This window comes from Drosophila albomicans, chromosome 2L (assembly GCF_009650485.2).
Source record: "Drosophila albomicans strain 15112-1751.03 chromosome 2L, ASM965048v2, whole genome shotgun sequence".
Lineage (NCBI taxonomy): Eukaryota > Metazoa > Arthropoda > Insecta > Diptera > Drosophilidae > Drosophila > Drosophila albomicans.
In genome coordinates, this window is record NC_047628.2 from 28,387,046 (window position 1) to 28,408,533 (window position 21,488).

A 21,488-nucleotide genomic window follows, 5' to 3' on the forward strand; every position below is an offset into this window, starting at 1 on the left:
TTACGTCTCCCTCCTCCTCCTCCTCCTTCTCCCCCTCACCATTTCCCCTATATCCATTTAAATAATCAATTAACATTAAATCCTTAAAACGTAAACGAAGAAAACGTTTCGAGATTCATGTGAAAAAGAGAGTTTAACACAAACACACATTTTTAAAATCGATTTTTTATAACTATATATATATATATATATAAAGCTAAACCACATATATTCGTGAAATCAGGCTTATAAACTAAATAATTAAGTGTATGAAAGTTGTTCATCTGCATTCATTGGTACATTCGCCAACAACAACAAAAATGTATGCCAATAATGTAAAAAAAAAAGAAAATGGAATTCATCTTTTTGGCACATTTTCTTTTTGTCTTTGGAATTTTGAATTAAGTGAAATTTGGAATTATTATTGCTGCAGAGTTACATACAAATGTGAGAGAGTCCGTAATAATTATTATATTATAAGCGCAAACGAGCAGGCGAAAAAGCACTGAGCAAATGCAAGAAAAAGAATTGTACATAATTTTTTGTTCTTCTGTATGGAAAAATAATATAAATAAAACGTATATGAGCGTTAAAATTAAGTTTGTATGAGTACTTGATTTGCAATGGAACACTTGGGCTATTTTGAATTTGAATTAACTTGGCGCGCATTTAGAATCGAGTGACACGCTTATCGAACTTCGATAAAACGATAGCCAAACTGTCATTAAGAGGCGACTGAAGTTAACAGCTGCAAATGCTGTTATATTCATTTAACAGCTTAGGGCAGCTGTTAACTCCATTTAACAGCACGGTGCTGCTGTTAATCTAGTGTTCGGATTACATCGATATTTTCGACTCGGAAAATCGTTTAATATTTGAAAATATTAGTCTTCTACGTTTATAGAAACAAAAAGCAATTTAACAAGAGCGTTAATCCAACAAAATACAAAATTAATTATTTGAACAAGTTTAAGTTTTTACCTTTATAAACGACCGCAAAGAACGAAACCATTTTTATCAATAAGCGCAAAAGCCTTGTCGATATTTTTCATATCGACAATCTTATCGATATTTACCCAGCACTGTTCTGCAGCCATTTTTATATTTCATTTGGTGGTGAAACGTGCGGCAGCTTTTTTCTAACAGCTTGTCTGGGGGAAGTACACAGAAATATCGTCAAACAAATATCGTTAACAGTTTCAAGTAAGTGTCTGATTCATTTACAATAGTTTATTAATTATAAATGTATGAAATATAAACGTGAATTCTAGATTTTTTGTAGTAAATATTGTAAGAATAAATTTTTATATTCTTATATATAAAAATGGAAATGCTTAATCGAAACACAGAAATTTTTAAGTTTAGCAATTATATTTACATGCTTTTAAACAAATTATAATTGTGATAAGATAACTGATCTGCAAAAACATATGAATCATGTTTAATCGATATACATAGCTTATCAGCAGAGTTCGATAAGTATCGACAGCATAAGCAAGAACTTTAAATTTTAAAAAGTGCGCCAAAGGTGAATTCAAGATGGTTGCTCTGGTTCATCTCATTGGAATAAGGAATTTTAGTCATTATTTCAATAAAATAATAATAATAATTCATAGTTGATATTCATATTTTATAGCTCCATGGATGAGAAGTACGTATAAGTATTCTTAAGAGTGCCATTCAGGAACTACAGAAAGATAATCCTGGACTCTCTCATGAGGAGCTCTATCACAAGGCCTACGAAGTGGTTATGAACAAACATGGATTCCGCATGTACAACGGATTAAGAGAGCTGCTGACAGATCACTTAAAACAAAAGGTGCGAGAGGAATTGCTTTCAAATTTGAACCGGAATTTTCGATCGAAATTGAATGAAGTGTGGATTGAGCATAAGACCTCAATGCGTATGTTAAGCGATATGCTTGGATACATGGATCGCAGCTATGCCGAGCCACGAGGATTGGAGAGTGTCTATATACTAGGATTGCAACTATTCAGATATGAAGTAAGCTGCAAAAACTTGATAGAAAACTTAACTATAACAATGCAATTCTTTCAGATCATTGAGTTTGAGGACATCAAGCAAAAGCTGAGACAAAATTTGTTGGATTTGATAGAAGCAGAGCGACTTGGGAAGTCCATCAATGAGTTAGAGATCAAAAATGTGTGCACAATGCTCCACACTCTGGGCAAAAATACGCGCTACGTTTATGAGCAGATTTTTGAAGAACCTTTTCTAGCTCAAACTGAAAAGTTTTATGAGCGGAAAGTGGGGATGATCTTGGAAGACAAAACTTGTGATTTTGAGCAGGAAATGAAGCTGCACATTGAAAAGGAATCAGCTCGACTCACAAAATACTTGGACAAGGAAACAGAACAGAAGGTTGTAAAATTGTTAGAAGAAATAATTAAGAAATACAAGACTTAAGATGCCCATTAAACTATTCACAATGTAAAGTTCAACAACTACAAAATGCGTTCAGCTGGTAAACAAAATGTAAATTGAGCTGCGTACGTGTCAAGTTTGGAATTTGCAAGGGGATTTCCTAAGATCAAAGTCTATAGTTTAGACACCGAATGATAAGCAAAGTCGATGTATTATTCATTTCGAGAAAGCAGCAAAGTTCGGAATATTGTCAACAACATTTTGTAAATTTGTTATAGTATTAAATAAAAAATAAATGCAGCTTATGCAATGCAAATAACAAAAAATATATTTTCGTATCTATAAAGATCTGTGCAAATCCAAGAATTCGCCACACAAATAGTCAATATTGTGTGCTCTGCTCTCTCACCCACATCTAATTTGTAAATAAACTTATCTAACTCACAAATTTTATAATTATTTATCAATTAGATTAAGCCAACTTTTGCTCTACACTTTTCAGAGATGACTTGCTTATTGGCTTTCAGTATAAATATGTTAAGTTCTTTGGTAAACACAGAAAAGCAAAGACCGCGACCGAAACTGAAACCGAGACGAAGACAGCAACAGAGAGCGAGAGAGAGAGATAGAGAGAGGGGGAAAGGGAGAAGACGATTCAGGTTGAGATTCAGATGCTGACGCCGATCGCGTTGGCGATGGCGATGGCAATGGAGATGGAGATGACGATCCGCATCGATTCGATCTGACGCACTGATAAGGCCAGGCCTAAGTCCCAAGCGCAGCCAGAGAGAGCAACCAGAACAAGCTGTTGCTCTCTCGAAAGCACCAAGCGAACACACAATTCAACTTGAGATCTCGACTAGCAGATACTCTGCATAAGTCTCTTATATTTGAAATATAAAAATGTGATATAGGAAAGAACTTAAATATTCAAATTAAATAAAGAATTGTAGTATTAGTATCTTTATATGAGTATTGATATCTTAATATGAGAGTAATCATTATGATAACAATTTTATAATATAAGAAGTTATAGATATTTGAAACTTTACAGTAGTGTCACTTATTGTTTGGCTATTTAATTATTTGAGTTGTAATGAAATATTATCTTCTCTACTCTACTAAAACTTTAAAAATATTTACAAATAAAACAAAACAGTTAAGAAAGCTACAGTCGAGTGTGCTCGACTGTGAGATATCCGCTACCCATTTGGAATAAAAGCAAACTAGTGCGGTACTGTAAAATACTAAACATATACTGAAGTCTATTTGTGGTATATCAATATAGTACTACATTCAAAGAGGTTGTAGTGCAGAATATACCAGATTGTCAGCCAAAGCAACTAAGACCCCTAGTAAATAGGCGTTTTTGCCCAAATACATACTATACTATACTTTATAGGGTCGAAGATGCCTCCTTCTGCTTGTACCCTATATATTTTATAGCTTTGAGATCTACTTATAAGGAAAGAGTAAAGATTTGTGAATGACTTTATTCTAAATAGAGTACCTATCAAAATAATAAGAGCACAGCTTTAAAGGTTAGCTTGCTAGACATTGAAATACTCTGTTTAAAAGTGAAAGATACTCGGATTGATACTAATTTTATAAATATTTTTAAATCATGCTTAAATAACAGCATCATAAGATTATCAGAATTTAAACAATGTAATTTTTTTTTAACCAAATTTCAAAATAGTTTGCTTATTGAACTTAAGATTGTTGAAATATGAGGTGGAACAGTTTGATGAATAGATTACAGCTCAGCTCAGTTGGTGCTAAGATAAGAGCACAGCTTTATAGGACAGACGGTGAAATACTTTGCTTAAAGGTAAAACAGAATTGTCATGAAATTTTCAGAATTCAAACATTGTAAAGTTTTTTAACTAAAAAAGTAAATAAGAGGCTAAATTTCAAAAAGGTTTTCTTATTGATTGAGGAACAGATTAATCAGGTTCAACATAAGTATCATTGAGTCTTGCTCAATTTGCGTATAACTTTTTCGAATATCATGGGATTGTCATGAAATTTTCAGAATTAGCTAAGAAGCTAAGATCAGAGCGGTTCTACTGCTCAGTTGAGCTGAGTGCCATCATACCCTCTGCTGGATGGCTACGAGTGATGGCGGCAAGAAAACTGATATTGCCCATACTCGTAACATCGCAGCTCGCAGCTCGCGAAGCTCGTGTGCACCCCAGACGCACATATTTCGAGCGTGTGTGTGTGTGTGAGTGTGTGTGTGGAGTGGAGTGGAGTGTGTGTGACGCTCAGTTGGCTGCTCAGTTGCCGTCTGGTCTCCAAGCGCAACGGGCAGAACTCACAGCACGCGGTCTTGAATCAAAACGAAACGAATCAAGAATTTTTTTGTTGTATTTTTTGGGGAACTGGAACAAAAAACGTAACTGAAAAACGAAACTGTCTCGTGCTCGTTCGCATATATGTTTAAATATTCGCGTATGCGTATGCGTGTGTGTGTGTGCGTAATACTACATATAAAAATAAACAAAAACTACGTCAGAAGACTACAAACAAAAGATATGAACACGCCGCTGTCGCTGTCGCCGTCAGCGTCGCTGCTGACGTCGCTGCCAAGGTTCGCCTGAACGAAAACGAAATATCAATTTTGCAATTTTGATTTGTTTTTATTATTATTATTGAACACTGTTGTTGTTGTCATCGTTTAACGGTTGCGTGTGTAAAGTGAGTGACCTTAAAGGAAAAAAAACACATAACCAGAGAGAGAGAGAGAGTGCGAGAACATAGCAGGCCAGCAGCTCTTCCTCTTCTTCTCCTCTACTCTCCTCCAAGCCTCCATCCATCAGCTGTGCCTTGAGTTAGCCAGCATTCACTTTTGCGTTTGACCTGAAACTGTTTGGCTAAATTACACAATGCGTGTCTAGGCTTAAATTCAAACTAGCAAAGTTTTCATTTTTTCTATCAACTATTTTTCCATTTTTCGAGCAAATTTTCATATTCTTTTCCAAGAACAATTTTTCATTCGCCTTTAACTTTTTGTAATGAATCAACGACGCGGAGGATTCCAATTGGATGCCACCAGCATGGGGCTAACGACATCAAAGCCGCCCATTGCCAAGACCAAAAAACAAACAGAGCAGCAACCAACGTATCTCAGCGGAGGAGCAACAACCGGTGAAGCTACAAGGAATCCTCCCAAGCCGGAGCCGCCGAGTGGACACAGCACAGAGAACTTCAAGGCCAGTGTGGAGCAGCTGCGCGGCATTTGCGGCGATGGAGCGAAAATGAATTTCGAAATGAATGAAATGTTCCTCAAGCGACTCGAGTCCATCGACACCGAAGCGGGGGGAGACTCGGAGGTAATTAAATCATGCACTAAGTAGGATTATTCTATATCTCCTTCTCTTTGCCAGCTTCGCTTGGTCACTCTTCAAGATTGGGTGGATCACCTGCTGCATGTCAACTATCTGCTCTTTGGCAACATGAGCGCTCTTGAAATGGACGTCTTCAAGAAGATCATGAATGCTTTTCAAGAGCGTCGAGGTGAACAGCAGCAAACGCTCGATGAGAATCGACGATTGAGAAAGGATATTTGTGCCATCATTAAGCTGGTGCAGGAAGCGTATCACCACAACAAATGGAACACCAACGACATCTGCCTGGAGACCATGACCCTCAATCAACTTCTTGGACTGCAGGAATGCCATTGTCAGCCCTTGGAAAGCGAAGCCGAGAAGGTACGTAGCTTGAGACACCTTCACTCAAGTTAATTCGTATCGCATTTATTTTTTTCATTGCTTGTAATGTTGACTTGTTGTTTAATAAATTAGTTTAATGTTCTTTATTTTTGTGTTTGATTCATTTCATTGCAGGTCACCAAGTGCATGCAATCGCTGGCCAACGAAGTGGCTGCCAAACACGATGAAGTTTGTCAACTGCAGGAACAGCTCAAAGGCATGGACGAAATTGTCCAAACGGCACGACAGAAGCTAATCCTCAAGGACAAATGCATAGCTCAACTAAATCAGCGAGTAAGAGTTCATACTTCTACTTCCCAAACCTTTTAGAAAGATAAATAGAGAATTATCTATCGTAGATTCAGAAAAAGTTAATAGGTTAATTCGAGCTTCATTCGATTTAATAGAAAATGAATTCCAATATTATTAGATTGCTTATATGCGATAGAAAATTCTATCAGAAAGTGAGAGTCCCTACTTCTATCCTCCTCCTTTAGAACAGACTCATTTGATTTAAAGCGAAATGTATTCCAATATTAGATTGTTTATAGGCATCTGTTTAAATTACTTTCTAAACCTTAGACATTATAAAAGATATTTCGCATACAACATTTAGAAAAAATAGAAAATCTATTAGAATTTATATCAAATTTTTATTTGATTTAAAGAAAAAATCCATTTCAATATTAGCATATTTTTTAGGCATCTGTTCTTCTTAATTTAAGAAGTCTTTTTAAGAATTCTTTTAACTTCATTACCTCCAAAGATAATGTCTAATTTTTTTTATAAACAATTTGTACATAGCAGTTTTTCGTTTTTAAGTATGCTTTAAATACCATTATCTTAAAAACATATTCAGATATTTTCAAAAAGAGTTTATAAGTATTCTACAAATTTTATTATCTCAAAGATATATTCCAGATATTTCAATAACGAATTTACAGGTATCAATTAAAAGTTTAAGATTTATTTTTTGAGAATTTCTTAAATTCCATTATCTCAAAGACATATTCAAAGATTTTTATAAAGAAATTGTAGATATTAATTCCAAGTTTCGGATTTCTTTTTAACTATTCTTATTCCAGATATTTTCTTAGGGAATTTGTAGATGTTAAAAGATGCTGAAGATCTAATTTTTACATAATTTTAAAATAGGTTAAGATATTGCCATGAGATAATGAAAAATATGGTCACAATATTATTATTGTATCAAATTTTATATACAATGCCTTTCTAATAGAAACTTCTTTAAAACTTTAGTTTTTAGTGTCATTTAAAATATTTTTTATATATTTTTAAGACAAATTTCTTTATTGAATATCAAATTAAATTAATAATCCACCTTTTTCTTTTAGCTAGTGGAATTACAAGATTGTGTGAGCAAAATGTCAATGGACACGCAAAATGTCAGTAAGGAACGTTTGGCAGCCATCGATTCCTGTGCGAATCTGGACTTGGAATCATCGAGCTGCCTATTCGAGAGTCTCAACCAAAAGGATCAACAGACGAGTGAACTGCTTCGTATGCTGAACATTGAACTCACCGAGTTCATCGATTTGGTCAGCAAAAATGATCTGCAAGCCATCGATCATCATCGCAAGCTGCTCTCCTGCTTCTTCGAAAGAATTGTAAGTGAAGAAATTGCATTCCAATTTAGTTTTCTTTATAATTTCTTCATTTAAATTCACAGAGTTTAGATCGCACTACAACACAGAATAACTTGGATTCTTTACGTAGTCAGCTAAGAAACTTGGAACAGAATCTGGAAGAACTTGAAGCTCCGATTGCTGCAAGTAGTGAGATTATCAGCGACGAAGGCGATGCACAGCTTGTGGACAAATTGCGTCGACATGTGCAATCGATTATCGATGGCAAAAAACAGCTCAATGTCAGAATACAACAATTGGAAACTCAATACAGAGGTGCGTTAAATATAATTGAATATTAATGTTTGTATATTTTAACAGAGATTTCATTTTGTGCTTAGTTCAATTGCTGGAATTGCAGTTTTCATACGAGGCAGAACGTTCGGTAAATCAGAAAAACTGTCAGGCATTAAAAGAAATTGCAGATCTCTTCTCCAAGCTGGTGAGTTTAAGAATCTTTATTTCTCTAGATATTACAAGTTTTTGCTTTTAAAATTTTTAGTAATTATAGATTTGGTTTAGTAACTTCTAGTTATAATTCTGAACTTGTCCAAAACCAATTAAAATTTTAAAATATGATAATTTTGCAATTGAAAAGTAAAAGTTGAGTGTGGTCGACTTGAAATACACGCTAGTCAATGTGAATAAAAGCAAAACAGTGTTGTATTTGAAATATACCGAATCAGTATATCACAAAAATACTAAAAATATACCAAAGGTTTTTTCAGTATATCGACGATATCTTGTATTTAAAATATACCAGCATTTCTACTGTATAAATATAGCATTTGGTATATTTTGGGGTTTTCATTTAATTTAAAGCTCTTTAAATTACAAATTGTGCACAGTTAATAGCCGAATTTTAATCAAAAATACCAAATTAGTATATCACAAAAATACTAAAAATATATCAAAAAATGTTTTTAGTATATTGGCGAAGTCTTGTATTTAAAATATACCGGAATTTCTACTGTATAAATATACCAAATATAGCTCTTGGTATATTTTTGGGTTTTCATTTCATTTAAAACTCTTTAAATTACAAATTTTGCATAGTTAATAGCCGAATATTATTAAAATTACTAAAATAAACAAACAGACAGTAAGACCGAAATTCTAAGTTAATTTATATAAATTTCTTTCCCTGCAGCGTCGCTCTAGCTTCACCTACGAGGAACTATACGAAGACTCATCGAGCAATAATCCTTTCTGTTTGGCCATCCTTGAGATGCACGAAAAGCTGAGTGAAATAGAGAACAGCAAAGTGATGGAGGAACTCTGTCAGAATGTGAGTTTCAACTGCAAAGCTATCAATCAAACCATCTATCTATATATCTATTTTACGATATCATAAAAAACCTTATCGCAAATTATTTTTTGATAAATTTAGCCCAGCGACAAAGGAAAAGACAACGACACCAAAACACCGATAACAACAACAACCAAAACTTCCACCACAACTTTTGACTAGATATCTTTGTCAAGTAGAAACTTAAGCATAGTTTAAGTTAGTTTAGCCCAAGTTGTCAGAGGTCGAAGCAAACTGCATTCCAAGTACTTTGAAATATGCGAGTACTAGGTCTATTTATCAGCCAGTTCCCGCCAAAATCGAGTCTAGTTCTATTACTATTTACACAAAACATTTTTTATATGATGTGTATATTGAAATCTATTGCTGGTAAATATATATTCTACATTCCTCTGCCACAATATATTTGCACTACACATGCAAGCTGCATGCCCCAAAGCGAAGGCTGTCATCATTGTTCTCAAAGTGTGGCACAAAGGAAAATTTGATGGGATACAAAATTGTATAGCTCAAAAATAGATATCTTCCTATTGATTTATAAAAGTATCTGAGCTGCCATAAATATGTATAATTTTAAGCCTATAAATTGTGAATAACTTGTAAAGTTAATATATGTTTAGAACCTGCAATTTTAGCTGTCTAAGTTCCTTACAAACTTGATTATAAACTTATATAATTAAGACTTATTTCAATATCAACTAATAAGAAATAAATTCATGTTGAATAGTGAACTTTATTACGATATTGAAATTAAGAATCAATTGAAAATTAATTCAAGTTAAGCCTCGAAAAATGTTTTATATATATAACTAATTCAGAATTGAATTGAAGAATTGATTTCATAAAATATTAACCATTTTTAGACTTATATTTAAAATAGGAATCAGTTGAAAATGAATTCGTGTAAAGCCTCGAAAAATGATTTATATATATAACTAATTCAGAATTGAATTAAAGAATTAAATGTTTCCATAAAATATCAACGATTTTCAGACTTATTTTAAATAAGAATCAAATGAAAATTAATTCGTCTTAAGCCATGAAAAATATTTGTAAAATATTATATTTGATACATTAGGTTATAATTAATGTAATTCATTTTACATTAGGTTATAATTAATATAAGTCATTTAAACTTTTTTAAATTTCGTTTTCTTTTCACTAATCCAGTTAGCGAATATAAAAAAATTTTACAAGTAAGTTTTAGTTGTAAAAATGAATGTCGATATATTTGAAATAAAAATTGATTGAAAACAAATTCATAAATGCAAGATTCCTCGACTATGTCAATATATTTTGAATAAAAATTTATTGAAAACAGATTCATAAATTCAAGATTCCTCGACTGTTTTGAACTTGTTTCGTTGACCCTCGCGAGAAGTGCATTTGTCGAGGGTTAAAGTCATCCATCGCCATAGTTGATGTTGTTGTTATATATGCTTCAGGTTGCCGTCGACAGGTCGAGTTCCTGATTTATATACATCAATATATATATATGTATATACCAATCGACAGATACACACTTAAATATATATATTTATTTTGTTTTGAAAAATAAATCGCAAAGCTGTCGACGCGCAGTGAATTTGTTTGTGTACATTCGACAAGTACAAATCGCGTCGCTTGGGTTCAACTGCAATTGTGCTCGAGTTGTGAACTCTAGACTCGACCTCCCACTGAAAGAGAGGAGAAGGAGAAGGAACCACCTCAGGAACCTCGGCTGGAAGCGGAAATAGGTTTCGTGTTATTTATTTACCCACAATCGACACGCGATATGCGAAGTGGGCTGAAGATTTGGGGGAGTCAAACACAAAAAAAAGAAGAAAAAAAAAGGAGTCGGGACTCGTCCTCGTCGACGACGTTGCTATTTATTCGTGTGAAACAAATCAAAGTCTTCGGAGCAGAAACGGAAACACAGTTGTGCCAATAATATATGAAATCGCTGAATATAATAATCAGGAACGGTGTTGCCATTGCGCTCGCAACATAAAATCAAGACATAAAACAAACAATTTACGTGCCTTAATTAGTTGCACCCACAACACAAAACTGTAGAGAACTGAGAACGGGATAGAAGGGAGGAACACTTCGTCCCTCTAGAGGACGACGACTTCGTCAAGAAATTGGAACAAGCGCCCCTCACGTCAAGTGTCTCGCCAAGGCGATAATATTTCCAAGGTGGCAATCCAACGTGACGGACGCGAACTCGGAACTCGAACTCGCTCACAAAGGATACGCCGAGGCACTTCGTCGTGCAATTAGCCAAAAGTTTATCCTTCCAACTGAAGGCTGACAAAACAACTACAACAAAAAGTTGACCCCAAAAATGAAATAAATAAAAAAGTGCAAATTGTTTTCAAGTGGCGCCAAAGTGACTTCTTAAAGGCGCAAATCAACTCATCTACAAGCTGTTGACAGCTGCATGAAAGGAGCAACGCTAATATCCTGTCAAACTTGCGATTATTAAATTATCACGAATGAATTCGGTACAAAAGTGACAACGGAGAATAAAACTCAGTGAAGCTTGAATAAAAAAAATAGAAAATAATGAGCTTTTAAAAAGCTTTTTAAACAGCTTGAGCAATGACTTTAATTGAAAATTACAACCGATTAAATTGTAACCCCCAGAAAAGAATTTAAATCAAAAATTAAAGCTAATTTAAACAGCGCGTATTACTGAGCTTTACAAAAGCTCATTTAATCAACTTTAGTCTAAAAGATTTAACTGACATCTCACAGAAAAGAGAATTGTCTAAAAGTGTAAAGCTTATTTAATCATCGCTTTTTAATGAGCTTTTTAAACGTTCCTTTAATCAACTTGATACAGCGATTTAATTAAAAGAAAAACAAGAAATAACATAATTAAATCACCTATAGAATTGTCTAAAAAATAAAGCTAATGTAATCAGCGCGATTTACTTAGCTTGAATAGCTCATTAGCTCATTTAATCAACTTAAATCGGAGATTTGATTGCAGTCACACGGAAAAGAATTTAAATCAACTATAGCTAATGAAATCAGAGGATTTTACTGAGCTTCTTTAATCAACTTGAACCAGAGCTCTAATAGAAAACTACGTAAGATTTGTAGTAATTACACCGAAATTAAATAAAGTGAAGAATCAAGCATAAATCTTAAAACTCTGCGACAATTTAAAACTGTGAATTAAATTTAATAAGCAAAACTTCATAAGCCTGCAAATCAAAGTTTATCAAAAGTATTATTCGTTCATTATTGATTTTCAGCCCGGAAATTCCACGCTGGCTTATGATAATAGACCTTTAAGAGATGTTTTAAGTGCACGCAGCCACGCTTTAGTTGCTTTACACCGCAACTTCGAGACAGTTAAACGATATAATTTCATGCCCAAGTCGACAAAATCGTGTCAAAACAGTGAGAATCGAAAGGCAACGTCGAAATACATATAATAATAATAATACATATCTATAAAACTATTGAAACCAGACTAACAACAACAACAAAATCTATACTGTGAGACCTGAAACTTTTGCCACCTTTCGGGTGGCTTTGCGATTTGCTTTTCATTCTCGTGACAAAGTTTTAATAGCGATATTATTGAAATGAAATGAAATGAAATATGGTAATGAAGGCAAAATACGCGGCAGTTATAAATATTTTGAGCCAGCGATGCAATTCGATATCGACACGAAAGCCCCCGCTAAAATCATTTGACACCACAAACAATCCAAGTCCAATAATAATCACGAAAGTAAACAAACAAAATATCATCATATATTCTGACAGCTACAGACAGCTGAGTTGTGTCTGGGTTCGGTCTGATATCGCTCAATTGACATCGAGGCTAGACACAACACAAAATAACAACAGTGACAACAACAACAGATTGACATGGTAAGCATGAAGAGCCTTCATTCAAATTGATGTGTCCTGAATTTTTGTGTTATTCCTCATCAAGACTAACATCAGCGAGGATTGTCCGCATCGCCAGCAGTTGGAGCATTCGCTGCTCCAGTGTCAGACACAATCCGAGATGCTTCAGGCGACGCGAGACAATTATCTGAGCATCATTGTCGAGTTCCAGCGGGATCTCGAAGAGCTCACGGAACAAGTGCAGCAGCAACAGCAACAACACCTGCAACAACTACAACAGAATGAGGAATCCGAACAAAGACTCTCAGAGTCGCCACTCACTGCCACATCGGAGTTGGAATTACAAGTACCTAAAAATGGAATACACTCTTTGCATACAATTCTTCATTTTTAAAAGTATCTATAAAGAATTTTTGTTTGTTCTATAAAACTGAAGCTCAGCATTATATTTATAATTTTCAAAAGCATCTATAAAGAATTTTATGTATTTATTATATTAAATATTAAATTTATTTTATTAAATTTAAATGAAAGAAAATAGAATGCTGGCTGCTGGGCCTTCGATTCTCTTTAAGAATTTTAGTTTGTTCTCTAGAACTATTTACTAAATTCCATTTCTTAAGTTTTCTATTTAGAGAAAAAATAATTATAATTTGGAAATTCTTTTCTCTGATATTATCCTTATAAAGATGAATTTAGAATCTTCAAGTTCAAGAACTTTTAAAAGTTACATTAGATATTAAATATATTTGCAATATACAACAGACATAAACGACATCCATAAAGATATAAAAGTATCTTAAAGCTACATATAAGTAACTCCAAGATGCAATTGCAGTTGAGAAGTCACTGCCGTGCAAAAGATGCAAAAGTATCTCAAAGATCCATTTTCAGTACAAAAGTATCTCAAAGATACAAAAGTATCTCAAAGATACAAAAGTATCTCAAAGATACAAAAGTATCTTAAAAAAGCAGTTGCAAGATACAAAAGTATCTCAAAGATACAAAAGTATCTGCAGTTGCAAAGACACTTTGTCAAAAGTATCTGCGAGATACAAATGCTTTTGATGGTAGAAATATGTTTCAATCAATTTAAATTAAAATCTAATGATGCAAAATCAGTTGGAAGATACAAAAGTATCTCAAAGATACAAAAGTATCTGTAAGATGCTATTGCAGTTAAAAAAGCAAGTGGAAGATGCGAAAGTATCTCAAAGATACAAAAGTTTCTCAAAGATACAAAAGCAGTTGGAAGAAGTATCTCAAAGATTCAAAAGTATCTCAAAGATGCATTTTCAGTACAAAAGTATCTCAAAGATACAAAAGTATCTTAAAAAATCAGTTGGAAGATAAAAAAGTATCTCAAAGATACAAAAGTATCTTAAAAAAGCAGCTTTTTTAACTGAAATACATACTTTTGTATCTTTGAGATACTTTTGTATCTTTGAGATACTTTTGTATCTTCCAACTGATTTTTTAAGATACTTTTGTATCTTTGAGATACTTTTGTATCTTCCAACAAAAAAAAAGTATTTCATAGATACAAAAGTATCTCAAAGATACAAAAGTATCTGCAAGATGCTATTGCAGTTAAAAAAGCAAGTGGAAGATGCGAAAGTATCTCAAAGATACAAAAGTATCTCAAAGATACAAAAGTATCTCAAAGATACAATATGTATTTCAGTTAAAAAAGCTGCTTTTTTAAGATACTTTAGTATCTTTGAGATACTTTTGTATCTTTGAGATACTTTTGTATCTTTGAGATACTTTTTTATCTTCCAACTGATTTTTTAAGATACTTTTGTATCTTTGAGATACTTTTGTACTGAAAATGCATCTTTGAGATACTTTTGAATCTTTTGCATGACAAAGTGACTTTTTAACTGCAATTGCATCTTGCAGATACTTTTGTATCTTTGAGATACTTTTGTATCTATGAAATACTTTTTTTTTGTTGGAAGATACAAAAGTATCTCAAAGATACAAAAGTATCTTAAAAAAGCAGTTGGAAGATACAAAAGTATCTCAAAGATACAAAAGTATGTATTTCAGTTAAAAAAGCTGCTGTACTTCATAGATACAAAAGTATCTCAAAGATACAAAAGTATCTGCAAGATGCTATTGCAGTTAAAAAAGCAAGTGGAAGATGCGAAATTATCTCAAAGATACAAAAGCAGTTGGAAGAAGTATCTCAAAGATGCAAATGTATCTCAAAGATAAAAAAGTATCTGCAAGATGCAATTGCAGTTAAAAAGTCACTTAGTCATGCAAAAGATTCAAAAGTATCTGTGAGATACAAAAGCATTTGATGCTAGAAATAGTATTGAAATTTCAGTTCAATTCTTGACATGAAGGATATGTTGACATCCATAAAGATATAAAAGTATCTTAAAGTTACATAAGTATCTGCAGGTTGCAATTGCAGTTGAGAAGTCACTGCCTGTATATCAACTTGTAGAACCTCTTATCTCAAATATGTTCATTTATTTTAAATGTGAATTTAGGTTTAGTATTAGGTTTTTTGAATTATTATTCCAGTGTTATTAGAAGAAGGAGAATTCCTATCATAAACTTGCATTATATTTCCGATTACATTTTTCTTAATGCATATTATATTTGTATCCATAGGGTAGAAGGGTATTATAACTTTGTAAGGAAATTAATGTAACAGGTAGACGGAGTCTTTTCCGACCCCATAAAGTATATATAATATATTCTTGATCAGCGAAATACTTTTGTATGCCAAATAACGCTTATTAAATCGGGTCTGACAATCTTATATATTTTGTATGGTTATAATATACTATATTAATATACCGAATAAAGCCTTCGGTATATTTTTGTGGACTATGAATGTATTGAATATGGATGTTTTACATTATCAAACATATTCTTTCATAAACTCGCTTTTCTGTTCCCTTCACAGAATGAACGCTTGATAGGTCAAATCCACAGTCTCAAATGCGCTCTCGAGGATCGGGAAGGTCAAATCACGCAGCTGCGCAGTGTGATGGAAGGTTATGTTGATGCCACAGAAACAAATCGCCTCAAGGACGAAATCTACACGCTCAAACAGAGAAATAGTAAGTACCAGAAACTACATTTCAGGAATTTATAATTAATTTCCATTGTTTTCAGTTGAGCAGGCGCAAAAAATAAGTGAAATAGCCGCATTATTAAAGCAACAAGAGGAGGAACGTCATAAGCTGTGCAGCAACTATGAGCATCTTTTAAATGCAAAGGATGATCAGAGCAAGGAGCTGAGACGAGCGAAAAAGGACGCACAAAATCTGCTGGATCGACTCAGTGAAGTAGAAAGAACCCAAGAGGATCTCAAGACAGAGGTGAACAAAGTTTAAAGACAAATTAAAGAATGTTTTAGCTAAGTATTTTCAAATTTTAGCGCAAGCTGCTGCGTGAGGAGATCGTTGGACTGAAGGAGAAGGAAGCGAGAAGCACAGGACGTGAGCGAGCGATGACCGATCAGCTGAGATCCCGTCAACAGGAGCTGGAGAAATCACGTACGCTGCTCCGTGACATGCACGTCCATCTGAAGCAGGAGGAGCGACAACACAAGGACACCGTGGATCGTTTGTGCCATGCCAACGAGGAGATATCACTGCAAATGCAGGCGATGTCCTGTGAGTGCAAACAGATGCAGCAAAAGCTGAAGTACGTATGCGGTACGATAGCTCTCGATATTAGAGATTCCTGAAAGATTTGTATAACTTCTTGGCCAACTTGCAGAAAGCAGACGCTCATCGCTGAGCAGCAGCAACTGATCATCGACACGTTCCGCAAGTGGAAGGATGCTCAGAAAAGATCGGATGAGGCAATGCGCATGTGCATTCGGGGTGCCGAGGAACACGTCAACAGGCTGCTGGACGAGAATCTACGCCTCAGCGAGGAGTACAAGTTGCTCTTTGGTGACTATGCGGTGATCGAAGCGGAGATGCGACGCGTCAAGAGGGCGGTCAACATGAGGCTGCCCTCGGGTGGCGCACTCTCCGAGGTTGTTGTCAGAGGGCAGAAGGTGCAAGAGGAAGTGAGTCATCATTCAACAATTCCCTCAACTCCAACTCCAACACCAATTCCAACTATCAACTATCATTCATCAGCGGCCCCCTCATCCTCCCACCACGTACTTCCCGTCTACGACTCCAACTCCAATTCCTTGACGTAAAGTTTATCTAACTGCCCGCTAATTGTATTTACAACTCAACCCGCAGATGGCAAATCGTTTGATCCTCATGCGCACCACCTCGAAGCGGCTCACGGAACAGGTTCGAATGATTCAAACGCCTCCCTCGCCGTCTCCACACTCTCTACCAGCGAATCCGAGTCCCAACCAGCAGTCGCAGGAGTTGACATTGTCCACAAATGCTTGTATACAATAATAATTTATACATTCATACATTTACATTAAGCATACAGCACAAAACTTTACAAGTAACACAACATTCTCTCATCCCCTGTCCAATTCCTATTGTAATTTCTACTTGTTCTCTCTCCTAAATACACATTCGGCCAATCATTGTAAATTGAAAGTTGTAAACTGTAGCGAATAAAATTAATTATATGTGCTTTGTCGAAATATAGTATCAGTAATTTGAATTTTAGGGCGGGGAAGTACACGTGACATTCGATTACTGCTAACGGATAACGTAATCCCTCTATGAATATGACAGCAATGAATTATTCCACTCGTTGGACAAAACTCAGCCGGCAGTTAAAAATAATATAATTCGAAATCACGTTCCGTTTCTTCTGCAGATCACATACAATAGGCAACTGCAATTAGATAACATGCTATTTTATTTACTTAGCTAACATCGTTTTCCAACACTACTACATCTCTTCCCTGGCGGCCATCTTGCTTTCGATCCTTCACTTCTTGCTCTCGTCTTGCAGCAACTTTTCTTGTTCAGCTATTGCAAGCAGTGCCAATTTAATAAGTGTTCGCTTCTTTACGCTCTCATCTCGCACCACGTCCGCCTGTTTGGTTAGAATCTTAATGCGCACATCACTAAACTTGATGGCCTCCTCCATGCTCATTTCCAGATACACCTCCTTGCCCACATTCACGAGTATTTTGTCCATTTGCTTGACGCGTGCCTGCATAAAAATATTGCTGCCAATGTTGACCTGTGTCTTGTAGCCATCGGGCATGTGCTCGTCAAAGGTTTGAAGCGTGTTCTTCAGCTGTACATATTCCATAATGTCCTCGTTATACCGATTGAGACATATCTCCAGCTGTTTGAGATCCTCCTTAAGCCGGTCATTGATGAATTCCTCAAGTTTGGCCACGGACGCTGGGCTTTTGGCGCCCGCCTTGGCTTGCGGTTGCATTGTTTTAGAGGTGATAATGCATAGAAGGCAATATTGAAGATTTTGCAGCCAAGTAATATTATATGTTCATTTGTTATTGAATAAAATTGTATTCTTTTAAATGAATTCAGAATTGTTGTTTTAAAAAGAAGCTTTCTTTTTACAGCTGTTTTTTTAACGCATGCGATGGAATGTGACCAAAGCAGAACTACTAAAATAATGTCAAGGAAATATACTAAAAGACAAACTACCCGCTAACCACCATGAAAATTGGTCTCACTCTGTTGTACTGTGGCTTTGCAATGTGTAACAGCTGTTTAGCCAAGACTTGAACCCCAGTCGCGGGCCCTATATTTTGAAATGCAGTGCATGGTCACACTATTCGTGCGATTGTTGCATGCTTGATTTGAATATTTATTTCTAATTGCGCAAATGGCCTGCAGCAGCTGTCTGAGCCTGGTGCTTATGGTTAATCCGAATCTTGGCTGATTTATGAGACCCTAGTGGCCACTTTGAAATTCCGTTTCGCATTTTTATGTAATCAACTCGCTGTGATCTCTTCTCTCGTGTTGATTCGCGACGGGGCAAAAAAAGTCAATTGTTTGTGCACGCAATGCCAAAATGTAATAATAATTTCACATTGCCATTTTTTGTTTGTTTTGGTCGTCTTTGCTTTGTCTCGGCATTTGCAACAATGTTGCGGGCAAATCAAAAATTAAATAAAGAAAGAGCCGCCGGGCGTCGCAACACTTTTCATTAGCATATTTAATGCTTATTTAACCTTTGTGAACCTCCCCCGAAATATTTCCTGATTTTACAGTAGGCGTTGACTGTTTGAAACTCCGTCGACAGCAGCTTGTATGCTTCCATATCTCAGTCAGTTTTGTTTTTTTCCACACTTTGGCCTGTTTAAGTGAGTTTTATTTTTCTAAACTTTTTTTTTTGTTATACATTTTTCAGATTTGATATTTTCTCTAATTCTTGTTGAATTGAAATATTTCTTTTTTTGTTCAGCAGCACTTTACAATGAATTCAAATTCCATAAGAAAACTTTTGCTGTTGCCCTTGAAACGCATTTCGTGTCCCGATGGCTTGCAACAGGTGCGTCATCATGCACCTATTGTGGGACCTCCCCGATTTCGCCTGTCGATGGGCCAGAAAGCTCTCTACGGCTGGGGATCGCTGCTCTTCATGATGATAATACCAATGTGGTCGCTTTACTCGATGCCTCGCTGGTCCGCTCTGCACAACAATCTGCCCTGGGATGAAGATGAACCCACCAAAGAGGTGGAACCCAAGGAGCAGTGATAGATTTCCGCAATATACTTTTCTACATCCCAAGACACACATTCATTCATACACATGTTGCCCTTCAATTCGTACAGTATTTAAACGGTTTTAAACGGTGACTTCGCCAAGATCTTTTCAAACTGGGGTTCAAGCAACCACGCCTCCTTGTTATTTGTTTACTGGATTACACGGATGTTATTATTATTATTGAAACACATGTACTTCAAACTGGTCATAGACTGATCTGTGCCGAATGATGATGCTTCTTGCTCTTACACAAACACATACTCATTGTACACACTCAATTAATAGGTTGGAGTTAAAATATTCAAAATGGAATTAAATAAGCGCATGTCAATTGAATATAAATAAAACGCACGTAAAAAAAAGCTAAGAATTCTTATTTCATTAGCGATGATTGGAAAAAACAAAACTAAAATGTTACGTATACGTAACGTAGAATAAATGGTTGATGATTGTAATGAATGTTAAGTAGGAGGAAAATCTAGAAAAGTGAGAAAAAAGTCTGAAAGTCTGAGAAAACCGTTTCTAAACGAAAATTCTTACGAATATTTACGAATGCTTTGAGAATCCTAATTGAATTTAAATTAAAATAAAATTCTTCGGTTGCAGCAAAATTAAATCCAATAAGCAGATTTTAATTGGAATAAATAATAGCTTGGTGAAAAGTTATTTGCTAATTTTGTTTAAATATTAAATACAATGCTGCTTGCCCATTTAACTGAAATTTATTGCAGAGGAAGCCACCTAAAATATTACTCATACGTTATAGAAAATAAAAATGTATAAAATCAAGCCGAGGAATATATAAATCAAGACATTTTTAATATAATTTTGAATGATAAACAAGACAAGTGAGATACCCGCTACCCATTACGAATAAACGCAAAATAATGCGGTATCAAAATTAAAATATACTAAATTAATATACCAAAAAATACTAAACAATATCTAAATGATATATTTGGTATATTGATATATTACTACATATACTATAGAGTACAAAGTATACCAGATGTTATATTTGGTATATTGATATAGTACAACATTCAAAATACGTTATAGAGTGCGATATATACCAGATTGTCAGTCAAAGCTCAATATATTATAGAGTATACTTGTAAAATATTCCAGATTGTCAGCCAAAGATACTAAGACCCATAGAAAGTAGGCCCATACAAAGGAATTTCTTAATACTTGTGATCAAGAATATATATAACATAACTTATAGGTTCGAAGATGCCTCCTTTTGCCTGTTATATACATTTCATGGAGGATCTATAAAAATTGTGAGTGAATTCTCTTTTCTACTAAATAATGCTAATATTTAACAAAGAATTTTTAATCTAATAAAAAAGCGTAATAGTGATATGTCATAAATTTCCAAGCTAAGTAATAGCAGATATTATTGGCAATGCTTTATGAAGAAGGTTGAAATAGTAACCATTCAGCTTTTAGCCAGCTTGCTAAACACTCTAAAGGAGTCATTGGCTTTTGCCTGAGCTGGCTTAAAGCGACGAAGCCAGAGACGAGGCCAAAAACGAAGCCACAGCTAGCATTTTCCTTGTCATTTTCCATGTCGCCTGCCACAAATCAAAACCGAAAATCCCCCCAAAAACAGCACCAGCAACAACAACACGACGAAGAAGAAGAAAAGCAGTAAGAGCGACGACAACAAGGCCCGAAAAAAGCAAAGTGCCAACTTTCATTAAAAGTATTTTTCGCTCATTGCAAATGCAAGTTGCATTCAATTGTGTTTGCGTTTAATTTTGTTCGTTGTTTTTCTTATTTTGTTTTTTTTTTTTGGGTTTGTTAGCCTTAGAGTTGCAGTTGGAGTTGAAGTTGCAACTTGGTCCGTCTTTGACCAAGTCCAACGAGTCGCTGTGTTGTGTTGTGTCTTGTCGAATCCTCATGATCTACAACAACGTGACCTTCTTTGCCTTCTTGGCACACGTATTTGAAAA

At 34.9% G+C, this 21,488-nt stretch overlaps 4 protein-coding genes across 5 annotated transcripts; 3 read left to right on the forward strand and 1 right to left on the reverse strand.

Moving 5' to 3' along the window:
* Positions 1–1,518: 1,518 nt before the first annotated feature.
* Positions 1,519–2,407, forward strand: LOC117563839 (cullin-3-B-like). Its single transcript, XM_052002747.1, has 3 exons — positions 1,519–1,530; positions 1,664–1,984; positions 2,039–2,407. Exons 1-3 carry the CDS (start codon positions 1,519–1,521, stop codon positions 2,405–2,407), a joined length of 702 nt encoding a protein of 233 aa, XP_051858707.1.
* Positions 2,408–5,189: 2,782 nt separating this feature from the next.
* Positions 5,190–17,479, forward strand: LOC117564432 (thyroid receptor-interacting protein 11). Its single transcript, XM_034243168.2, has 12 exons — positions 5,190–5,700; positions 5,755–6,078; positions 6,214–6,372; positions 7,434–7,706; positions 7,769–8,000; positions 8,066–8,166; positions 8,875–9,012; positions 15,812–15,968; positions 16,024–16,229; positions 16,289–16,557; positions 16,633–16,930; positions 17,115–17,479. Exons 1-12 carry the CDS (start codon positions 5,383–5,385, stop codon positions 17,280–17,282), a joined length of 2,643 nt encoding a protein of 880 aa, XP_034099059.1. The 5' UTR covers positions 5,190–5,382; the 3' UTR covers positions 17,283–17,479.
* On the reverse strand, positions 17,471–18,354 carry LOC117564433 (uncharacterized). The gene has a single exon (XM_052002282.1). The coding sequence runs from the start codon at positions 18,232–18,234 to the stop codon at positions 17,773–17,775; it is 462 nt and encodes a 153-aa protein (XP_051858242.1). The 5' UTR covers positions 18,235–18,354; the 3' UTR covers positions 17,471–17,772.
* Positions 18,355–19,045: 691 nt separating this feature from the next.
* Positions 19,046–19,863, forward strand: LOC117564184 (uncharacterized). 2 transcript variants are annotated; one of them, XM_034242857.2, is made up of 2 exons: positions 19,046–19,126; positions 19,231–19,863. In XM_034242857.2, exon 2 carries the CDS (start codon positions 19,240–19,242, stop codon positions 19,519–19,521), a length of 282 nt encoding a protein of 93 aa, XP_034098748.1. In that variant the 5' UTR covers positions 19,046–19,126; positions 19,231–19,239; the 3' UTR covers positions 19,522–19,863. The 2 variants fall into 2 exon arrangements, with proteins under 2 accessions (XP_034098748.1, XP_051858669.1); XM_052002709.1 differs by having other exon boundaries at positions 19,112–19,126; positions 19,228–19,863.
* Positions 19,864–21,488: the final 1,625 nt, after the last annotated feature.